The sequence below is a fragment of the Asterias amurensis genome, chromosome 19, assembly GCF_032118995.1.
Source record: "Asterias amurensis chromosome 19, ASM3211899v1".
In the NCBI taxonomy this organism is placed as follows: Eukaryota; Metazoa; Echinodermata; class Asteroidea; order Forcipulatida; family Asteriidae; genus Asterias; species Asterias amurensis.
Window position 1 is genome coordinate 12,543,914 of NC_092666.1, and position 21,859 is coordinate 12,565,772.

Here is a 21,859-nt window from a genome sequence, read left to right on the forward strand (position 1 = left end):
GGCTGCGAGAGGGGCGGGGCGGTTGTTTTTAAAAAACTTCTCCAACAGTTCGGAATAAATCTTTGGATTTTCTTTGGATTTCGATGGACTTATTGCTCTTTGCTCAGGAAGGATGATTAGAGATGCAGTCTGACGTTCCCGCCATTGTAATTTTGTGAACAACATGGACTGTTTTAAAGCACGTTTTGCCTGAACTTCTGAAGTGGTGGCCGTGTTTTCGGACCGATAGTCGCCACGTGTCCGTGTTTTGGACCATTTCTGATTCTGGAGCACAAGCTGACCGTGGGCGTGAGTACACTCTTAAAATTGAAACTATTCTGAATTATAGTTGGAGAAGGGGCGAAAATGAGAGCCCTGAGCTTTGTGTTGAATGTTGAAGAAAATAAAATAAAACTAAATAAATGTTAGTTTTTAAAACTTTGCACGCCATGATTATAAACACAACACTCAGTACCATCGAGCATAGGCTATCCTTTAATATTTTGTTTTGTGACTGTACAACAATTCACTGTAAAGTATAGATTAATGTTTTTAATTCGTGCAGTGGAGATAAAACTTTCATTCGATGGAAAGATGGAATGATCCATTAAATTGGCTTCGCCTCTTTGAGCAATTTCAATTTAATTGTTTTAACTTTTAAAAGTAACCTCATTCCATTGCATCGAAACATAATTAGTGTTATTTATATCATTTTATGCCTATCCGCTGGAGAGGTGCACCAATTCCATCACGTAAAAATATGTATTATTTAATCCTTTCAAAAAATTTCACTGTTCAATCGATACAAACGAATGCTGCTTTTAAAGTAGCAAGCCACAGTATTCATACATTATTTACAATAAAAAATAGATACAAATCTAAAAAATCTCTTTTCGAAAAATAATTTTATCCCTTTACCTCAGCAACTATTTTGAATAAATAAATTGTCTCCGTTAAATGTTTCATTGAATACGATAGTGCAAAATAATTTGATGACAGGTCCGCAATGGCCACTCATTAGCTCTTAACGGAAGATGTAATGCAAATTGAAGGAGTAGTAAAAGCATTGTTTGTACGATTTATCTCTAAAATGCCGACACGTGGTTTCTTATTCAAGCCAAGCGGCGTCAGCCCAGGTGCCCCTGTGGCAGGAGATTCTGTCCCCCGGAGATTCGGTGCCCCCCCCCCAATAAAATGGTAAACCGTGTATAAATTACTTCTGATAACAACCTCTTTTGAATCATCCTCCTCCCACTCATGTTAGTTTCCCATATATGGGGGACCGAATCTCCAGCGGATTGAATTCCCAGGACACCCCCATGTTTAAGTCCTAGACACACACCGATGCGCTCAAACTCTGTGGCGTTTGCATGTTTGTATGCTTGGTAGTAGCATAGAAAAGTCTAATTGAAATACAAAAATTACACATAAATATAAACAACAGTATTTCAGGATGCAGGTTCAGCATGGCATTTCACCATAGAAACAAAAAGATAATTATAATTATAAACATCACTAAGGGTATAAAACAGGTACATGACCCCCCCCCCAGCCTAAAAAAAAATACAAACACAAAATTACTTCTATCCATCAAGAAGTTCATCAGTTGAAAAGTAAAAAAAAGTTAGAATGTTGTGTTTGAAATACTGTCAAAGTTGAGAAAGTGACAAATTGACAAAATGACAAGGGTCATTTAACAAACATGGACCGGGACCATTGATGTGACACCTAGGTCAAAGAATGTTTTATGTTCAGTGAAGTAAAGAATCATCATGTTCCCTTTTATTTGTAACTGAGTTAACTGTACCTCGTTAAATTTTCCTTGGGGGAAAATCGGTACTTGGTGGCGGACCCGCGCCCAATTTCATATAGAGCTATACAAGCACACAAACAATAGCTAAGAAAAACAAATGTATGCTTTACCAGAATTAGGTCCAGCCACAATACTATGTCATTTATTTTGTACAATTTGTGACTGTAATAATTTTTCTTAGTTTCGGGGTTTTGTATGCAGTATTTTCTGCTTCTTCAAAGCAGCTCTATACAAAAGTGGGCCCTGTTTGTAATGTCAACAACGATGGAGCAATGATCCTACTAATCTGCGTGCATCATTAATTTTTTGATGATAGGGCCAACTTCGTTCTTCAGTATGTAGGCAGAACCCACATTAAAGACTCGTTTTCGAGAAAGAAGTAATTTTCCACGAATTTGGTCTCGAAATCAAGCATCTGAAAGCACAAAACTTCATGTGACAAGGGTGTTTTTTTCTTTCATTAATATCTCGCAATTTCGACGACCAGTTGAGCTCAAATTTTTACAGGTTTGTTATTTTATACATTTGTTGAGATTCACCAAGTGAGAAGACTGGTCTTTGACAATTACCAATAGTGTCCAGTGTCTTTAACAAAACCTTTTTGTAGCTTTTCTTCACTATCTTTTGATTGTACACAACCTGAAATCTACCGGTTGCAGAGCAGGACCACATGCTTTTCCCTCCATATCCGGGGTCGGCTCGCTCTCTGGTATTACCAGTTTATATTTCTGCATGATGGACGCAAACAAAAGGAATACTTGGTGCTTAGCTAACTGCTCACCGGGGCATGTGCGTGGACCTGATGAGAAAATAACAGAACAAATCGGCTAAATTGTGCAATTAAATAACAGTTATAGGATTTGAAGCATTGCATGGTGAGGTATCAATATATTTGGTTTGCGGTAACACCATGTGTGTATCTACTTGCCAGGTAGAGTTTGTTCTTAGAGAACCTGTCGTGCATTTATTCTAGTAGATAATCGGTTTCGGGAGACTTCTCAATTCTGTCCTGCTTTTATCAGGACGGATGGTATAGAAAATAGACTTGGAATACCTTTAGCTTATAGGATCGTATTAACTGTACTGCCGCGGAGTCAGTTCTGAATAACAGTTCTTGCGCCGATACACTTCACAAAAGAGTAAGCCTTTTTGTGCTACAATGAGTATTTTCTTTTCTCTTCGATGACCAATTGAGTTCAAATTATCACATATTTTTAGCAGAATGTTGACAATTACCACATGAGTGCACGTGCACTGCAGTGCTTTAGCTTGTTGATGTATGTTTTATAACGTGTCAAATAGTATTTGAACCAAGTTTTAGTTTCTGATGTATTGATAGTTTATACGCGATTGGCAAAACCAAAACTATGTTTCATTTTTTAAGAAAGGAAGAAATGCGAGCCCGTAACCCACAGGGCAGGTTGAAAAGTGGTTTTGTAGCCAACATCACGCCGGGCTAGAGGTAAGGGTGAGTTCTTACTTTAGGTGACTTATGTATCTAGTACAATTGGATTACAATCGCACTCATTAATTCGAAAAAGAAAGTGCATCATGTTACGTTTCTAAAACGGGGTCATACTTTGACAATTACTCACCAGCGCCAAAAGGCATGAAGTAATCAGGCAACACGGTCGCCGATTCATCTCCGGATAAAAAACGGCAAGGGTTGAATTTCTCCGGCTCTTCCCATACCAGAGGGTCGTGGTGTAGAGCCCAGAGGTTCGCCATTACGTGCGACCCTTTCGGGATGAAGCACCCGCCTACAACGGCGTCATCATTGGCGAGGTGCGGAATGCTTAAAGTTCCGACCCGACAGCGCATCACTTCGAGAAGTGTCGCTCGGGTGAAAGGGAGTGAGTCGCGATCGTCGAGAGAGGGCGCCCTGTCACCAACAGCACTGTCGATTTCTTTGTGGATCTAAAGATGAAATATAACATATCATAATTTTAAAGGATTGTTGGAAGTATACTGTAATTTATTATTGATTGATGCTGATTCTATGTGAAGGAACACTATGTGAATTTTGATTGGCTTGTTGCGGTTCTTTTCCTGTACCTTCTGGCGATCCATCTTATTCTTATAAATACAAGTCATATATATATAGCCCTTTCACAAGAGCTGTTAGGGTTTGGACCAGGCTATTAGTGGCTACAGTCACTGCAACAAATCTGCAAGGGTTCCAGAGCAAAGCACTGCCAGCTAATAAGAGGGATGGAGCTTCCATCTCTCTCAGGACAAATTGAAAATTTATTATAATCCAATCAGCCTTGTTGAGTTATATGGTGGACACTATAATTGTAGGAGTGCACTGTTTGGTTAAGGTTTCTACAGACAAATTTACCATACCACAAAATGGCTTATATTTAATTAAAAGCGCGAAGCACAGAGCACAAATGGATTTTGCAAACTACCCTCCCCAGAACAGCAGCAATGCTTTTTAGGCGAGTAAAGCAACCAAAGACTCAAGATCCAAGTCACTTTCTTACCCTTTCCTGTACATCTGGATACTGAGTCGTAAAGAGTAGCGTCCACATGACGTGGCTAGAGACAGAAAACGACCCGCCGATAAGAAGGTCAATCATGCTCCTCCAGACGTCTTCCTCGTGAAACTTGACCCCATCTTCCCTCTTATCCTGCATCCTCCGAACCTCCTCAAGATAGAGGTCTACAACATCCCTCATCTCATTCCCGTTGAAGTTCTCTTTATAATAATTAACAACAATAATAGTACTTTATTCAGGCATAATATTACATAATGTATGTACAAAGCGCCACTACGCAGCGCATTTAGATCGGGAATCATCATTTTTTGATAAACTTTTTGAATTTGCATACAGTCTGATTCCCTGATTAGGATTGTGAGCGCATTCCAGGTGTGGGGAGCGAAATGAGAGAATCTGCGACTTGATTCAGACTTAAGAAGCTTGACAGACTTTGGTATGAGTCGAGTAGGCAAATCACAATACATACATTAAACACATTTAGAAAATACATATAAAACACATTAATTTTACTAATTACGTTTAGTAAAAAGAAAAATACATTTTAGTAAACAAATATAATATGAAAACCTAAAATTATAGTCAACAAACCAAGGAGCAAGAGAAAAACACAAAAGGCTGCTTATAGGAGAAACCAAAAGTGAATAAAGAACACCACAGAGGTGTGTTTACTCAGACCCAAACAGCGACAACCACAACCACAAACACACCCCGACACACAAGCAAAGAAAAGCGAACAGAAAAGCACCAGAACCAGAGAAACCTGGACAGAGCAACAAAAACATTATACGTTAAAAAGATGACTTTTAAGTTCACTAAAACAAATAAAACAAGGGAGCACATTTTAAACCTTTATGGTGATCGACCAATCCTCGGATGAACTCAGTCAGGTAATTCGCAGCCTCCCTGTACTCTCGACAGACCGGCGAGTGGTAGAGAAATGGGAAGAAGTTGCCGATGGACACCGCCGATAAGTTGTCCAGGACGACCCTCGAGTTGTTGACGAGAGAACAGAAGACCGGGTCCTTGTACTCGTAGCGGTCTCCCAAGGCGATGGAGCAGAAGAGGTTTGACGCTGCGTACTCGAGAAGACGCTTCGGGTTGAAGGGAAGACCTCCGTACTCATCGAAGCTTGCACAGAGCGCCTTGGCTTCTTCCTGTATTCGCTGGCCTAGGATGCCGCTTTTACTGAAGCCGAGAGTTCGAAATGCTCGGAGGATGAAACGACGACGGGCCGACCATATTTTCCCGCTTTCCCATCCGAGACTACCTGGAGTAAAACACAACATCAAAAGTAAACTTCAGTGAAACTGCCAAACCATCTTTAAGATGGCAAGCCAGGCCTGTGTGCTTTGCTTAAAGGGCAAGGGCACCGAGGCACAACATGGAAAGTAAAACCTCTTCAAACTTACGTCAGTTTCACCGTCTTGCATGTCTGTATGCTTCGTTTTTTGAAAGGGCAGGGGCACCAAGGCATTTTCTCACGTGGTATTTTAAGGGCATCCTGTGAGGAAACTGTATGAGGAAACCTGAGCAGTCCAAGGGCACCAAGGCAATGACCAAGTCCCTGGGGCATAGAGAGAGGCAATCGCCTTTGTGAAGAATCAGGCCTGATTTTCGACTTCGACAGCAACAATGGCCAACAAAAGCCAAACTTCGGTTTCTTATTGTAAGGTTTAAATCAGGATGAGGATGACAAAATGTGAATCAGAGAGGAGGATTAAGGTGGAAGTGAGAGGGAAGAGCTCCCTGGCCTAAATGCTCTTAACTTGACTGTAGTGTGGGGCCTTGTCTTGCAGTGTGCCTACATGCTTGGATGAAAGCTGTTAAGGAAAATAGAACCCATGAAAAACCCCAAAAGCGCCCTCGGTCTTTAAATATTTCAGTAAGAAATAACCTCTTTAATGCAAAAGCTATACGCTAGAGGGAGCTGTTTCTCTTACAACGTTGTATACTCCATTGCTCGTTACCAGGTAACTTTTATGCTAAAAACCTTTCAAGTAATTACATGTCCATTGTTTGTTTACCTTTTTGACAGTTTTCTCCTTAAGAGGGGTCAGGTGGTTTGTTGACCGGCCATTTCTTTATAATTATGTGGACTTCTCTTCACACCGCAGCTTTGTGTATGGATTTTTGGTATTTTTCAGTACTAATCTGTTTACGTGGAACTTTTCCCTTCGGGCTCGAAAACTGGCCATTAATAAATGTTTTGTCTTCTTTAAACATCTTCAGCCCTACGGGTCGTCACACAGCTAATTTGCTATTGAGGACCTCTTGCTTTTCATTACCAGAAACGAAAGTTAACAAAGATAGTAAAGGGTCAAAACGCTCCGGTCATCGACATACATCTGGAGAAAAAAACATGGCCTCGGCCAATGGGTCAATGGTCGGTGATGATGGTTTTTTAATGGGATGGTCTATTATTGGAGTGTCAGTTCTTAACAATAGGGACCAGCCTGCAGCTAGGATAGAGGTCGTGTATTGAGGATGCAACACTCGACCCTAGAGAACCATCTTCAATCTAACCGGAGGCTTTCTGGTGTTGAGGGCCGCAGTTAAAGGCACCGGACACTACTGGTTATTACTCCAAATAGTTGTTAGCATAAAAACTTATCTTGGTAACGAGCAATGGTGAGCGGTTGATATAAAACGTTGTGCGAAAAGGGCTCCCTCTTATGTAACGTAGTTTTTTAGCGGAAGAGGTAATTTCTTACTCAATTAATAAAAGACTTCAGCTAAAGCCTGTTATTATGCATCTGAAATCAACAAAATAAATGCAATAACAGTGTTTTTTTCTTTCATTTTTATTCTCTTGCAAATTAGATGACCAATTGAGCCCAATAACTTTAACCGGTCTGTTATTTTTCTGCATTTTTTTTGGATACATCAAGTGAGAATACAGGTCTTTGACACCGAAGGAGTGGCTTTAAGAATTCACTCAAACAAAACTGGGTTTAGTGCGCTTGCATACCTTGCATAGTTCTATAGTAATTTGCAAAGACACCCTTTGTGCATGTGTAAAGGACTTCAACACTTCAGAAAGTCTAACGTCGTTGCCAATTTACTCATAGTTTTCTTTGCGTGACATTGCTGTAAACATTATAGCTTACCAGTTATAAGTTGTTCTGACGCTGAGATATTGGTGTACGTTTATGAATATAGTGGCTAGTAGGGCATACAGCTTTATATTATTCACATTAATTTGACATTGTAATGGGAATATTATCACTACCCTTTTTTCATCTTTTTTTTCACAGTACTCATATTAGTGGCTTTATATATGTCAATACTTTTCACTGCCATAGTTAAGTTTGCTTACAACTTTAGCTATCTACACGGCTGTACCCATTGCCAAATGGAAGTATTTTATGTTCCTAAATTAGCTTAGAAGTCTAAAATAATTGAAGAAGAGATATATTCTGATCGCTTGTGAAATTTGAGAGCTGTTATGATTTTTGCATTCATCAAACCAGTATGTTGTTTGGGGTCATGGGGGGTCTGATTGAACAATGCTATTATTGACAAAGGCCTTATAATTGGTAATTGGGCAAAAAAGTAGTTCGGCAAAAACACAAAGTAAAAAATGAGATAAATTAAGCAGGCCTTTGCTTGGTTTTTGAAAGAGCAAGGGCATCAATGCACTTTCTCCTTGGTAAAAGGCAATCTATGAGGAATCTGTTTACTATAAATGACATTTTAAGGGCACCAAGGCAATGATGAGGGGGCAGCGAGGCAATTTCCTCCGTTGCTTCCGTGAAGTATCAGGCCTGCAGAGTGGGTTTATGTTAGTAGTTGGATGCGAGCCGCTTACCTTGCACTGGAAATGAAATTTTGACGAGACCCGGAATAGGTCTATCCGTCATCTTCGCAGATTGCGTCACGAATGCCTCTCTGATTGTTCTCTTATCGTTCAGAACCACCATGTATTGCGCCGGTCCGAGCATCACCCCAAAGACCGGGCCGTACCGCTTCGCCATCTCCGTGAAAGCCCGGTGGCCGTGGTGTTTTGAGTACCACATAATGGAGGGGATGCTGCCGATGACCGGCCAAGACCACGGACCGGGCAGAGGTCGAGCTATGGACCGTGAATTGAAGCGTAAGCCCCGGTAGGCATAGTAGAAGAGCAATGAGGCTAGGCAGATGAGACAGATGCCCTGAACGTTCAAAGTGTCCAAGATCCAACGGGAGAAACCCTCGTGTGACATGATGGGTTGACTATGTACTTCAAAGATACCCAAACTAGTATCTGCAAAACAAAACATGGTCATACTCAAAGTTAACGCTAGGGACCACTAGTTTTGGGTATTCTGTCAAAAGGACCTGACACAAATACCTATCACAAACGTTCTGCAATGGACTTTCCCAATCCAAGTAACAACAATCCCAATGGACTTCAAGGTTGAATTGTATTCAAAACCAACAATTGTTTGAGGTTCTTTTAGTTTAACTTTTCTTTTTTATCATGAAGATGTTAGTGGTATTGTAATTGAAGGGGGAAGTGTTGTGTACAAACTCAATCTTTAAAGTTGCCCAAACTACTATCTGCAGAAAAGCAAATCATATCATGGTTAAAGGCACTGGACACATTTGGTAATTGTCAAAACCCGTCTTCTCACTTGGTGTATCTCAACAAGCATTAAAAGTTAAACTCATTTGGTCATCGAAGTTGTGAGAGAATAAATGAACAAAAAATAAAAACACCCTTGCGCACAAGTTTTGTGCTTTCAGATGCTTGATTTCGAGACTTCAGCTGAGGTCTCAAAATCAATTCAAATTATTATATTAGTGAGACTCAGGGGAGGAGAAAGTTAAGTGTTCAAACTCAATCTTACCAAAGGTGACCATCCTTGTCAGTATATTCAGCTGTAGGCCTACCGTTGCAGTTTTAGTTTTAAAATGTGCAGTAGCGGAAAAGTTCTGTTGACACTTCTCAGGAAAGAAAGTTTCCCTTGTGATTTATATTGAAAGAAAGTTTAGTGTACAAACTCAGAGGAGGAGAAAGTTTAGCGTACAAACTCAATCTTACCAAAGGTGACCATCCTTGTCAGTATATTCAGCTGTAGGCCTACCGTTGCAGTTTTAGTTTTAAAATGTGCAGTAGCGAAAAAGTTATGTTGACACTTCTCAGGAAAGAAAGTTTCCCTTGTGATTTATATTGAAAGAAAGTTTAGTGTACAAACTCAGAGGAGGAGAAAGTTTAGCGTACAAACTCAATCTTACCAAAGGTGACCATCCTTGTCAGTATTATTCAGCTGTAGGCCTACCGTTGCAGTTTAAGTTTTAAAATGTGCAGTAGCGAAAAGGTTCTGTTGACACTTCCCAGGAACTTAACTCCCACCTGGTGGGCGGTCTCTGGTACTGAAGACTGGCTTTTGTGACCAACTGAGCTTAATAAATAGGTGGGTTTGCCCGAAATGTTCGTCTGGCCAAACTCTGTTGTCTCATGACAATGGACGGGATAATCCCTTACTCTTCGCATGATCACTTAATGGCAGACAGGCTTTTGTGTAATAATGAGATTTCAGGGAGACTGCAAACTAATAGGAATTTAGTGGACCTCCATATACAAGGGATTTAAGGAAGTCCTGGAATGCTCATGGCTACCGTAAACATTTCGTAAGACTACTGAAGATGACGTTTTAATAGTGGGAATTGATAATTACTTATTTTTATTTATTTATTTATTATGTATGGGTTATTGCTTGTTGTTCGATAACCCTCTAGTCCCTGCACCGCCCGAGTTTGCTGAAAACTAATACTTCAATATTCTTGCAGTCAATTACTGGTATTGTAGTTCAAATTTTAAAAGATAGCCACAGCTTAATTTTTATGCACAATTTGAACCTTGATATTTGTATAAAAGTACAAGTTCGCATGAGAACAATAAATGTCTCTCGTTAAACGGCTACGGTAATTTTTATGGCGAATATTTGTTTGTAAGGATAAAATGGACACAATAGCTTTTCAAGGCTTTTATCTGACTCAATGGTTATACTGATTAAATGCGAAGTCGTAAATTTTCGACAGTATTATCATGAATGATAAATAAATACAGTTTCCTTTGTGTTTACTAATTAGCGTCTTGTTGGACACAATAGCTTTTCAAGGCTTTTATCTGACTCAATGGTTATACTGATTAAATGCGAAGTCGTAAATTTTCGACAGTATTATCATGAATGATGAATAAATACAGTTTCCTTTGTGTTTACTAATGAGCGTCTTGTTGGGGTAAGAGCTAAATTATTTCACCATCATTAGCTTCATTAGCTTAATAATGACTATCGAGGATTCTTTTGATGTTCCTTTTTTTTCTACAAACACAAGCTAGCAAGGTTTCCTCCTACCACATACAGTATATCGATAGGCGGCTGGGCGGTCCAGTGGCTAAATGGTTAAAGGCACATGGAAACCTTTGGTGAGTGTGAAAGACCTGCAGTCGATTTCACGAAACGCTATGATCAATCCTATCTCGAGTTAAGACGAGTAACCCGTCCTAACTTAGGATGAGTTTAATGCGTCCTACGTATTTGGATACGGAACTGAACCCGTCCATAGGTCCTAAGATTAGGGGTTTTTCGTTTTCGACGACGGATGGTTCTGCGACGGTTGTTCAGCTAAACGTTGTCGTTTTCAGCACAACGAAGATTCATCCCAAGTATTGTCGTAGAAATTGAGGGACGCCAAATGTCATCTTTACCGTCGCAGAACCATCCGTCGTCGAAAACGAAAAGTCCCTAGTATCCTAAGTTAGGAAGAGTTTGGTGAAATCGAAGGCTGCTGCCCAAACTACGACTAGTCCTAGGACTTTTTAGTAGTTAGGACGAGTTATAAGATTAGTCGCTCCTGTTACCCAGTATTCATACTTGGTGTATCCCTACATATTGTTTTTGTTTGATGTAATATTTGATGTAACTTTTATAAATGTTCTTATCCATTTTTGGAGGTTTTGAGAGAAGAAATAAATAAATAAATGCATAAAATAATAAATCTGTGAACATTGGGTTCAAATAGTTGCAAATAAAAAACTTGTTGCACAAACGTAGGTGCTTTCAGACGCATGAGAAAGGCTTCAGGCCTCTCAGTTGAGTGAAGATATTACCTCTTTCTCAAAAAGTTAATACTTCAGAGTAGCCGTTTCTCACAATGTGTAATACTGCATGCAACAACTCTCCGTTGCTCTTTACCAAATAAGTCTTTATGCTAATACATTTTGAGTAATTACCAAACTTGTCCAAGGCCAGTGATAACGTTTTTAATCTGAAAGTGATGATAACAAACTTACCTGATATGTAAAAGGTTTGGAACGGCGAGACGTCGGTTCGTGAGCTAAGACAGTCTTTAACAAAAATTATATAACAACAATTCTGAAGTTCGTTTTTACTGGAAGTGCGTTGATGTCTTTCGTTGTAAGAAAAAAGTGACGCGGGAAAAGCAGGTCTGTACTTCAGCAGGCGAGACGATAGATTCACGCCGTTCAACAAGTGGAGTTTTATGCAACTCTCTTGTCGTCCAAAAATGCAAATTTAGTGGAGCTTTTCTCAATGTTGACAAAACAGGCACCAGCCGAAATCTCAACCGAATAATAAGAATGCTGGTGAATCTGCTTTTTTAGTTCGCGTTCATAAAAAATTATCACACAAACACCTTTCCTGGAGGAAGAAATAGAGTGCTACGATGCTTCCGTGTCAGCTGAAATAAATCAGAGTGGAGGTATTTCGCTTTATAATTGTTATACATCGGCTGAGTAGTAATTGTTGATCTAAAGTTTGATTGTGGTTCACGCTTGATTGATCCCACAAAAGGTTTGTCAACAAAACCCATTGAATTGAACCACCGACTGCGCCATACATCGTCGTTGCCCTCCTCATCTACAGCTTACAAAAACATTTTTCTGTTATGCCCTTTTAGTATTTCTAGTCACGCACGGTAGACGTTTCGATGCCCAGGTGTTCGCTGGGAAGGCTTTGGTCTTTGAAAACCCAAAAATAACCGTCAAAGTAACTGACAAAAGGGAAGCCATGGTTCATCAATCTGGTTCAATACGTAATTTTGTGTTCAAATAGCGCTTCAAATTATATGGTTTCCAACCTTGGTATTTTGTTTTTATAAACTTGGTACCAACGGTTCCGGTTTAGATGGTGCCATCTTGCAAAATGTGAGTACGGATAGTCGCTCAATGTAGGCCCCCTTGTCGATTTCGCAAAGATAGCCCTGTATAACTTAGATCTTTAGTCCTAGGACTGTAAGAGTTATTAAAAGCTTAAGGCTATTATACTGAGTTGAGTAACTGGTCCTATCTCAAAGTTAGACTAGTCTTAACTCTTCGTGAAATACACCCTGGTCATTTTATCCCGTTTTGCACAAATCTCTCGCTTTTTTTTTTTTTTTTAATAAGTTTTACACTGTGTATGTTTATGGACAATATGATTCGGCGATAGGGGGCGCCATAAGCGTTTCCCAGCAGTTCATTTTTTTCGCATACCATTTCTAAATTCACTTAGAACCACATTTTTTTTGTTATATTCGTTTTAGAATTTCCCTCAAGCACGTATTGGTCAAAAAAGCTAGCATCCGAGAACTGACTTGCGCAAAGCTAGCGGCGCTGTGCACACGAAGGTCTTGAATCCGAGACTACCAAGCACGTTGCTTTATGCATGCATCAAATTTTTGCGTTTTTATTTTATTTGATAAAATAGGTCACATTAGAATGAACCTATACTCACACCCTGCAAATTCTGCATTGACGCACCAAACACACACCAACAGCTTTAATCTGCTTTACCGTTGGCCCCTCAGCTGCCCTTTGATGAGGACCTTGCCATTAAAGTGGGTTAATAGCCAACTCAATTAAGAGATTGTAATTATGAGCTCATGATACCATCGTCATCTACAACCCCCCCCCCCCCCCGGCCCCTTACTCGTTCATCATCATCAATATCATCGCCATCCTCACCTGTGTGACGTGAGAGAAATTGGCAACAAGTGACCTTTGCTGAAATTTGCTTTTATTGACATAGAAATTGTTTTGAGTAATCATCTTGTCGCGTTTTTTCTTTTTGAAAAATTCGCGAAAAGTCCTTTGACATCACCACTCGTGTACTGGTGTTTATTAGCACCGTTTTTACCTAAACCTTAGGTTGAGGCCTAATTTGGGTTAATGCGGAACTTTGTGAACTTTGAAGGAGGCCTATTAGCTCTGAACCGGGTACCGGTTTCTTGCACGAATTCGGCCGCCGTCGCTACCTTGTTTTAGTATTGATTATTGTGTTAATATTCTAAAACCAAATTGTTTCTCAGCCTTGCTTTTTCTAAACAAATCCTGTGCTTAAAGACACTAAACATGTTTGATAGTTTCACAAAACTACCCTAGAAAAATTACTTTGGTAACAAGCAACGGACAGCTATAAAACATTTGGAGAAGCGGGTCTCATCTGGAGTAATGTTGTTATGGACAAAGGGTTAATTTCTCACTCAAATATTTGTCAGAGAAATACCTCAGGCCCTAAAAGCTTTTCTCATTCATCTGAAAGCACACAGTGTGAAAATAGGGTGTATTTTCTTTTATTATTTTCTTTCAACTAAGATGACCAATGAGCCAACATTTTCTCAGTTTTTTTTTTGTGCATATGTGGGAACCACCAAATGACAAGACTGGTCTTTGACAATTATTTCCAAACGTGTCCAGGGGTCGATTTCACAAAGAGTTAGGACCAGTCCTAACTTAGGACTAGTCCTAGGAGATATACAAATTGCATGGATAGTCCTAAGTTAGGACGAGTAACTGGTCCTAACTCGAGATAAGACTAGTCCTAACTCTTTGTGAAATCCACCCCTGTGCCTTTAAAGCATCACGATCTTTTTATTAAATAAATTTTCGCCTTTACGCTCTAAGATAATAATAATATTAATGGCGTACATGACTATTACAAGGTGATTGACTCAGGTTTAATGGGGAAAAAAAGTATTGATTATATATTTTTTATGCCGCTTATGGTCAGCCTTATAAAAATAAAACTGCGGTATCTTTCCTTGTTGTTCAATATGTTGATTCGAGCCGACAATTATTCGATCCGAGGTCTGACTAAGCTAACGCTCTGCTGAAAAAAAATTGTCTGCTGTTATAATAATATCGAGGTCTTATATAGCGCACGTATCTACCAAACAAGGTACTCAAGGCGCTGAGTATATACAAACTTTCAGAAAGATAGGTTATTGCAGTGATGAATTCTGAGACCCAATATTGAGCACCTTAAGCAGCCACAACCAGGAACATATCTCTTTGTGACAACACCGACACGGTGTTAATTTCACCAACGATATAGTAATGGGGATAAATAACACCATTATGGTGTTGTCACATATTATATACCAAGAGTAATTAGTTTAACACCCCAATTTTTGCAGTGTAACAGGAATTTGTGTAAAAATGATACAGAACTGGTTCAAAATGATATCAGAGCTTAAAAAATGACATTTTGCAAGAAATTTCTTTCTGGTGTTCAAATGAGTCTATGTGATTCAAATCTAACAGGGCCCGATTTTATTGAGCTGCTTATACAAAGCAGAAAACTTGCTTAAATGATAATTTTCTGATGAGCAAAACTCAGCACGAATTTGTGTCAAAATGATACAGCACTGGGTCACTCTATACGTGATGTTTCAAAATTCAGGGCCCGACTTTATTAGGCTGTTTAAATTAAAGTCACCTGGAAGTGGTATTTTTCAAAATAAAGCTTTTGTCACTAATATATGTGTTTTGATGAGTGGAATGTGAATAAACAGTTAACTAAGGTTTCAAAAAATAAGTTCTTATGTTATTTACAAATTTAAGAGTAGACCCCGACCCAATAGGGTGCTGTTCGTGACGTCAATCGAGGCACAAAAGGGGTAGGCGGAGTCAGCCCCCCAAGCAACTTTATATATATTTTAAACATATAAATCGTGACAAACAATTACTAAAAAAATTGTTTTATTGTTCGTAAGCATATACTCTTATGTTTGAAAGAAAATAAAATTTATTTCCAGGTGACTTTAAACTAAGCAGAATAATTTTCTGCTGAGAAAAAAAAAGGATTTTTTTCAAAGTGATACGGAACTATGTGCTGATTCGAATATACAAGGGCAGATTAATTGAGCTGCTTAATATTTTTTAAGCAGAAGTCTTGCTTAATATTTGTTTTGCTTATTTTAGCTTAGTGTGAATTTGTGTCGAAAATGATAAAGAATTGGGTCAAAATTTGTATCACAGGGGAAAAAAAACATTAAAAAAACATTTGCAATTTCTTTTAGAATTTACCTGAAGTTGTTTTCGAAATGTTAAAATCAAGCTGTTTTCCCCATAACAAGTTGCTGGAGAAACAAAGTAAGAATCTGTGCACTTAGCAGATTTTTTAATTAATTTGTTATACCATTTTGTTTAGCAAAGCAGTTTGCCAAATTTATACTCCATGGATTATATGAACCAAACTATTACTGCATCATAGTACTTAAGAGAAACACACACACACACTTGATAAATTGTTTTTAATTTTTTATTTTATTAAATTCTGACACAAAATAAATAGAAGGACTCTTTGCTTATTCTTATAAATGGATCAAGTGACACAAACTAAATAAAGAAAGAACTCTATGCTTATTTGGATCGAGCGGTAATAATTAAGGTAAAGAGTTAGGCTTGAATATCTATTGTTCCTGAAACCATCCGAACAGATAGGGATGGGTTGTTTTATCAATAGTAGAGGGGATATATTGTTGTCCTTTGTTTTCCTGAAAGTAGTCGTCTTCGTGTGTAATGTTGTCCCGTGTTTATATAGACACGACAAAACGTGCACGCGTTATACTGCAAACAACTAAATGACATTTGTTTTTGTAGAATCTAGTGCATTTTGTTTTAAACAAAGGGTGATAAGTGTAAAGGAAAAAATTGCTGCAAAATCCTTAAAAATCTATTTTCGATCTATTTTAAGACCATGAATTTGAACACTAAAAATGAATCTATTGACCAATGAAAACAATTATTTCACAACTCAAGATTTATTGTACCATTAGGTTGGACACTTTTGGTAATTGTCAAAGACCAGTCTTCTCACTTGGTGTATCTCAACATATGCATAAGATATCAAGCCTGTGAAAATTTAAGCTCAATTGGTCATCGAAGTTGCGAGATAATAACGAAAGAAAAAAAACACCCTTGTCACATGAAGTTGTGTGCTTTCAGATGCTTGATTTCGAGACCTCAAATTTTAAATATGAAGTCTCGAAATCAAATTCGTGGAAAACTACTTCTTTCTCGAAAACTACGTCACTTCAGAGGGAGCTATTTCTCACATAGTTTTATATACTATCAACCTCTCCCCATTACTCGTCACCAAGTAAAGTTTCATGCTAATAATTATTTTGAGTAATTACCAATAGTGTCCACTGCCTTTAAGCTACACGTATAATTATATAAGTACTGTACATCATGACTGTCTATCTCTTTGTAAGAAAAAACACACCTACTCAAATACTTTCACAAACCTTAAAAACACTTATTGGCCCAACTGTTACTAAGTTAGTGAAATTTCAATTCAGATCAACTTAACACACTTTGATAGCTTTAAATGCATGTTGTTGTTAGTGTAAGGTTAATTCAATGTGTGAATGTGTGAATTGCCTTCTTAACGCTGTAACACGGTTACATTATGGGCCCAACTTCATAAAGCTGTTTACCCGTAAGCAAATTTGTGTGCTTACCGAGTTTTTTTTTAAATGTGCGTAAGAATGAACAAATTTCACCATCTCAGTAAGCAGACAATTTGTAGGCGCGCATGTACGTTCATGGATTTGCATTGCTGCGTCACTCGTGTGCTTACTGTGGGTTAGCCAGTCGCGTATTTACCCTTGATTACCTTTGCTTACCTTTGTTAAACAGATTTATGAAATATATTTTTGCTTAGGGACGCCCGGTAAGCACAAAATGGCTGCTTGCACGTTTTATGAATGGGCCCTGACCGTACACCCGACTTGTATGGACACCTGACAACATCCATAGTGAACTACAAACAGTAGAACCTGACTATTTATGCATGTAAAGTACTGTCGTCTGGTAGGTTTTCTGTGCTGTTTTTAAAACGTGAATTTTCAGGGACAAGGAAAAAAAAATTGCCTTTGGTATCATAATTTTCGAAATCAGCACCCCCAAATTAGGTAAACAGATTCAGAATGTTGTTTTATGTGTATTATGTTGGGATACACCAAGTAATAATACTGTTTTTTACAATTACTAACGGTGTACAGTGCCTTTGAGCGCACATTCCAAAATGGTGGAACCGTTTGCCCGCCGTGATCGATTAATAATGAATTTTCCCGTCGCCAATTTGCTTTTCGTTCTTGATTATTTCATTTATACTTTCTTGCTTAAAGGCACTGTACATTATTGGTAAATACTCAAAATATTTGTTACTTGGTAACGAGCAATGAAATCTGTTGATAGTATAAAACAGTGTGAGAAACGGCTCCTCTGAAGTAACGTAGTTTTTAGCAAGAAGTAATTTCTCACTAATAATAATTTGAATTGAATCAGACACCTCAGCTGAGGTTTCGAAATCAAGCATTTGAAACCCCACAACTTGCGCGACAATGGTGTTTTTCTCTTCCATTATTATCTCGCAACTTCGACGACCAATTGAGTTCAAATTCCCACAGGTTTGTTATTTTATGTGGTTGAGATATACCAAGTGGAGGACTGATCTTTGAAAACTTCCAAAAGTGTCCAGTGCCTTTAAAACAGCCACAGTTTTGTCAAGGAATCTATAATTTCCCACACGCTTATGCAATTAGCAAGTGCCTATACTGAATAAAACGTTTAGGCTAATTCTTTTTTTTCTATGAACCTTAGAGTAAGCTTTAAAGGGAGGATGTTGGCATATTTTTTATTTGTAAATTCACAAAGAGTCTGTGAACTATGTTCACCCTTGCCGCACAAGTTGTGTGCTTTCAGATGCTTGAATTCGATACATCAGCTGATCGATGAGGTAGAATTCAATTCATTTTTTTGTGAGAAAAACATCTTTCTCAAAAACTACAATACTTTAGAGGAATTCGTTTCTCACAATGTGTTAATACTATCAATAGCTCTCCATTGCTCGTTAACAAGTAAGTGTTTATGCTAACAACTATTTTGAGTAATTACCAACAGTGTCTTTAAGCAGCTCTAATAAATTTGGCCCAGATCAAAGCTTCAGATGTGGGCCATAGTTTTTGTCATAATTACTTTGTTACATGAGATTTATATATTATTAATTCATTAGAGGTTTTCGTTCACACCCTATATCTGAAACCTTCTTTCCCAATCTAAAAACACACGGGCAAGAATTGACCCTGAGTGGTGCTTGGCTTATATCAGGGTCAATGTGACTCAGAATCTGGGTCAAAGGGACTCATAAGTGATCAAACTGACGCAGAGTTCAAACAGTAATCACATTCGTTTTTTTCTCGACCTGACTTTGTATGGGTAAAGACTCTTTTATAAAGTCTTTGCATTCACCAGAATTAAAACTAGTAATTTCATTATTTAAAACAGACACTGTAGCCTTACAGGCACACAACACTACTGATAATTACTCAACATAATATTTAGCAAAAAATCTTACTTGGTAACGAGCAATGAAGAGTTTTTGATAGCATAAATTCTAAAACATTGTGAGCAACTGCTCCCTCTGAAAAGTAGTTTTTTAGAAAGAGGTATAATGTCTCACTCAAATCGAAAAAGACTTCAGACCTGAAGCTATTTTAGGCATCTGAAAGCACACAAGATTGAGCAACAAGGGCGTTTTTCTTTCGTTGTTCTCTAGCAACTTCTATGACAAACTAAGCCCATTAATTTGTACAAGTTTGTTAGGATACACCAAGTGAGAACAGTGGTCTTTGACAATTTTTTAAAGGTGTCCGGGGGTGGATTTCACAAAGAGTTAGGACCAGTCTTATCTCGAGTTAGGACCGGTTACTCGTCCTAACTTAGGACTATCCATGCAGTTCGTATATCTCCTAGGACTAGTCCTAAGTTAGGACTAGTCCTAACTCTTTGTGAAATCGACCCCAGGGCCTTTAAAACATTATGCTGATAGCCTTATTTTATCTGCGGAAAGTACAAGAAATTTGTGTGTGTGTGTGCCTTTAATGACTATTTCCAACAAAATAATTAATAAATACTTCCGTCTACAAACTAATGAAACAAATTATTTGTGATTGAAATAACCATCATCTAAAACTTATAGGATAGGCATGTGGACACTGTTGGTAATTACTCAAAATAATTGTTAGCATACAAACCTACTTCGCAAGATGCAATATGGAGCTGTTGGTAGTATACAACACTGTGAGAAACGGCTCCCTCTGAAATAACGTAGCTTTCGGGAATGAATTAATTTTCCTCGATTTTATTTTCGAGACCTCAGAATTACAATTTGAGGTTCCGAAATTTAGCATCTGAAAAAACACAACTTCGTGTGACATAGGTGTATTTTCTTCCATTATTTTCTCACAACTTTGACGACCAAATGAGTTCAAATTGTCACATGTTTTTATGCATACGTGTTGAGAAGACTGGTCAATTTGACAATTACCAATAGTGTCCAATGTCTTTAAACTGAGAAATCAACGGTGCAAATAATGCTAAAAAGCAAAACAGAAATAAACCCAAAAGAGAACACTTCCGTTTCAATAGGTGGCTTATTCCGCTGCCATACACACAATGTCGGTTCGTGAAAATGTGTTTTTATTTTCACATTTTTATCCGGGTGCGAGCCGTTCATTGTGTTCAACGCAACGTGTTTTTCTTTCGGTGAAAAAACAAAAAAAGTAAAGCTCTCGAAGTTTTGAAGCTAAAATATAGGATGGTCTTAATAATTAGTAAGACACTGCTCTAGAATTACAAAGGTCGTAGGTTTGAATCCCGACCAGTAATATGCTTGTAATTTTGTTCACAGAACTCGGGAAAGTAGTGAGTATAGGCCTCTCTTAATACTTATGCATGACGTCATAATTCTTACCCGAAATGAGGCTATGGGCGCACTTCCCCCATCACTTACAGTGGCTGCGCCCATCGCCTCGTTTTGAGTTAGCATTGTGACGTACCTCATGCATAAATATTAAGAGAGGCGTACACAGTGCGTTCCACTTGTGTGTAAGAATAAAACCAAAATGAATATATTGGTTATCTCCGTTGCAAATAACATCCTTAACAATGTGCTTATTTTTTTACATTTTATTGATCGAGTAAGGTTTTCATCATCCTGCACCATTAGGTTGTGAAAAGCACCGATACCTTTCGTGCCTCCCTAGCTGTGGTAAAACACTCCACATGCATTAGCGTCATCAGATTCGAACAAACGCAAGAACATTTTAGGAGACATACGCCGTTTGGCGATAGTTATTTTTTGTTTGTTACTTGTAAGCTCTCCTGGGCACCCCACTGCTGTTTCACTTTGTTTTCAAAAATATGTTTAATGTATGTACATGTGCTTGTAAATGTGATTGCCCGAATAAATATTATTAAAGTCACCTGGAAATAGAATTTTTTTTTCTTTCAAACATAAGAGTATATGCTTACGAACAATAAAACATTTTTTTTAGTAATTGTTTGTCACGATTTATATGTTTAAAAAATATATAAAGTTGTTCGGGGGGCTGACTCCGCCTACCCCTTTTGTGACGTCAATCGAGGCAGACTTTGCCTGCAATGCTGTAGTAAACACACGTGCAAAGTACATGTACGTCCAAGTCGTGAGTTGGTACATTTCAAAAAGTGTTTTTCTGCGGTTTTTTTTTTTACATGTACTGTTTATTCACATTCCATTCATCAAAACACATATATTAGTGACAAAAGCTTTATTTTGAAAAAATACCACTTCCAGGTGACTTTAAATATTATTATAATATTATCCAAAAAGTGTCCATATCCTGCCACCATTTTCTCTTTCTTTCTTTCATTATGTTATAAAATAGTATCAAGTTCACTCCTGACAAACAAGAGATATTAGTCTTCTTTTTTTTAAGTGAGTGGAAAAGTGGTGGCATGATACGGAAAGTTTTTTTAACAGAGGAGATGTCTTACCTTTAAAACACCGAGCGTGTCTCATTGAAAAATAAGCGGGAAATAAACCACGTACAGTTTCAAAATATTGACGCTAGAGTCAAACCGTTTGAGTGCCACACGGTTCACAGAATTGTTATAAAGGTTTTCTTCGGCGCAATGCAAATGCATGTCTTTAGGGACCATTGCCTATAAGCTCTTCTTCTAAAATGGATCCCTTTGCAGTGTCATATTTATTTTCTTCTTGATATATTTTTGACTGTAAAGTTGTATTCTTCAAACTGGTTGCTCTTGAGTGATAATGTCTGTTATTTTCTTTTTTGAAACTGTGGACAAAATGTGACCTTTTTAAAGGTCACATTTTGTTAAAACATGTTTAACCTCGAACGTCGAGCTTTAACATTACGTGTGTTTTTATGCTACATTCCTTTTGTGAGTATGCACACCCTTTCCAAGTTACCCATAAAGGTGTGAATCAAACGAACATCGAGC

At 38.1% G+C, this 21,859-nt stretch overlaps 1 protein-coding gene across 2 annotated transcripts; it reads right to left on the minus strand.

The window, feature by feature from the left end:
- Positions 1-455: 455 nt before the first annotated feature.
- Positions 456-11,689, minus strand: LOC139951785 (cytochrome P450 2U1-like). 2 transcript variants are annotated; one of them, XM_071950859.1, is made up of 6 exons: positions 11,576-11,689; positions 8,105-8,539; positions 5,144-5,563; positions 4,279-4,493; positions 3,388-3,709; positions 456-2,591 (listed from the first exon to the last, which is right to left on the minus strand). In XM_071950859.1, exons 2-6 carry the CDS (start codon positions 8,496-8,498, stop codon positions 2,410-2,412), a joined length of 1,533 nt encoding a protein of 510 aa, XP_071806960.1. In that variant the 5' UTR covers positions 8,499-8,539; positions 11,576-11,689; the 3' UTR covers positions 456-2,409. The 2 variants fall into 2 exon arrangements, with proteins under 2 accessions (XP_071806960.1, XP_071806959.1); XM_071950858.1 differs by lacking the exon at positions 11,576-11,689 and adding an exon at positions 9,126-9,730.
- Positions 11,690-21,859: the final 10,170 nt, after the last annotated feature.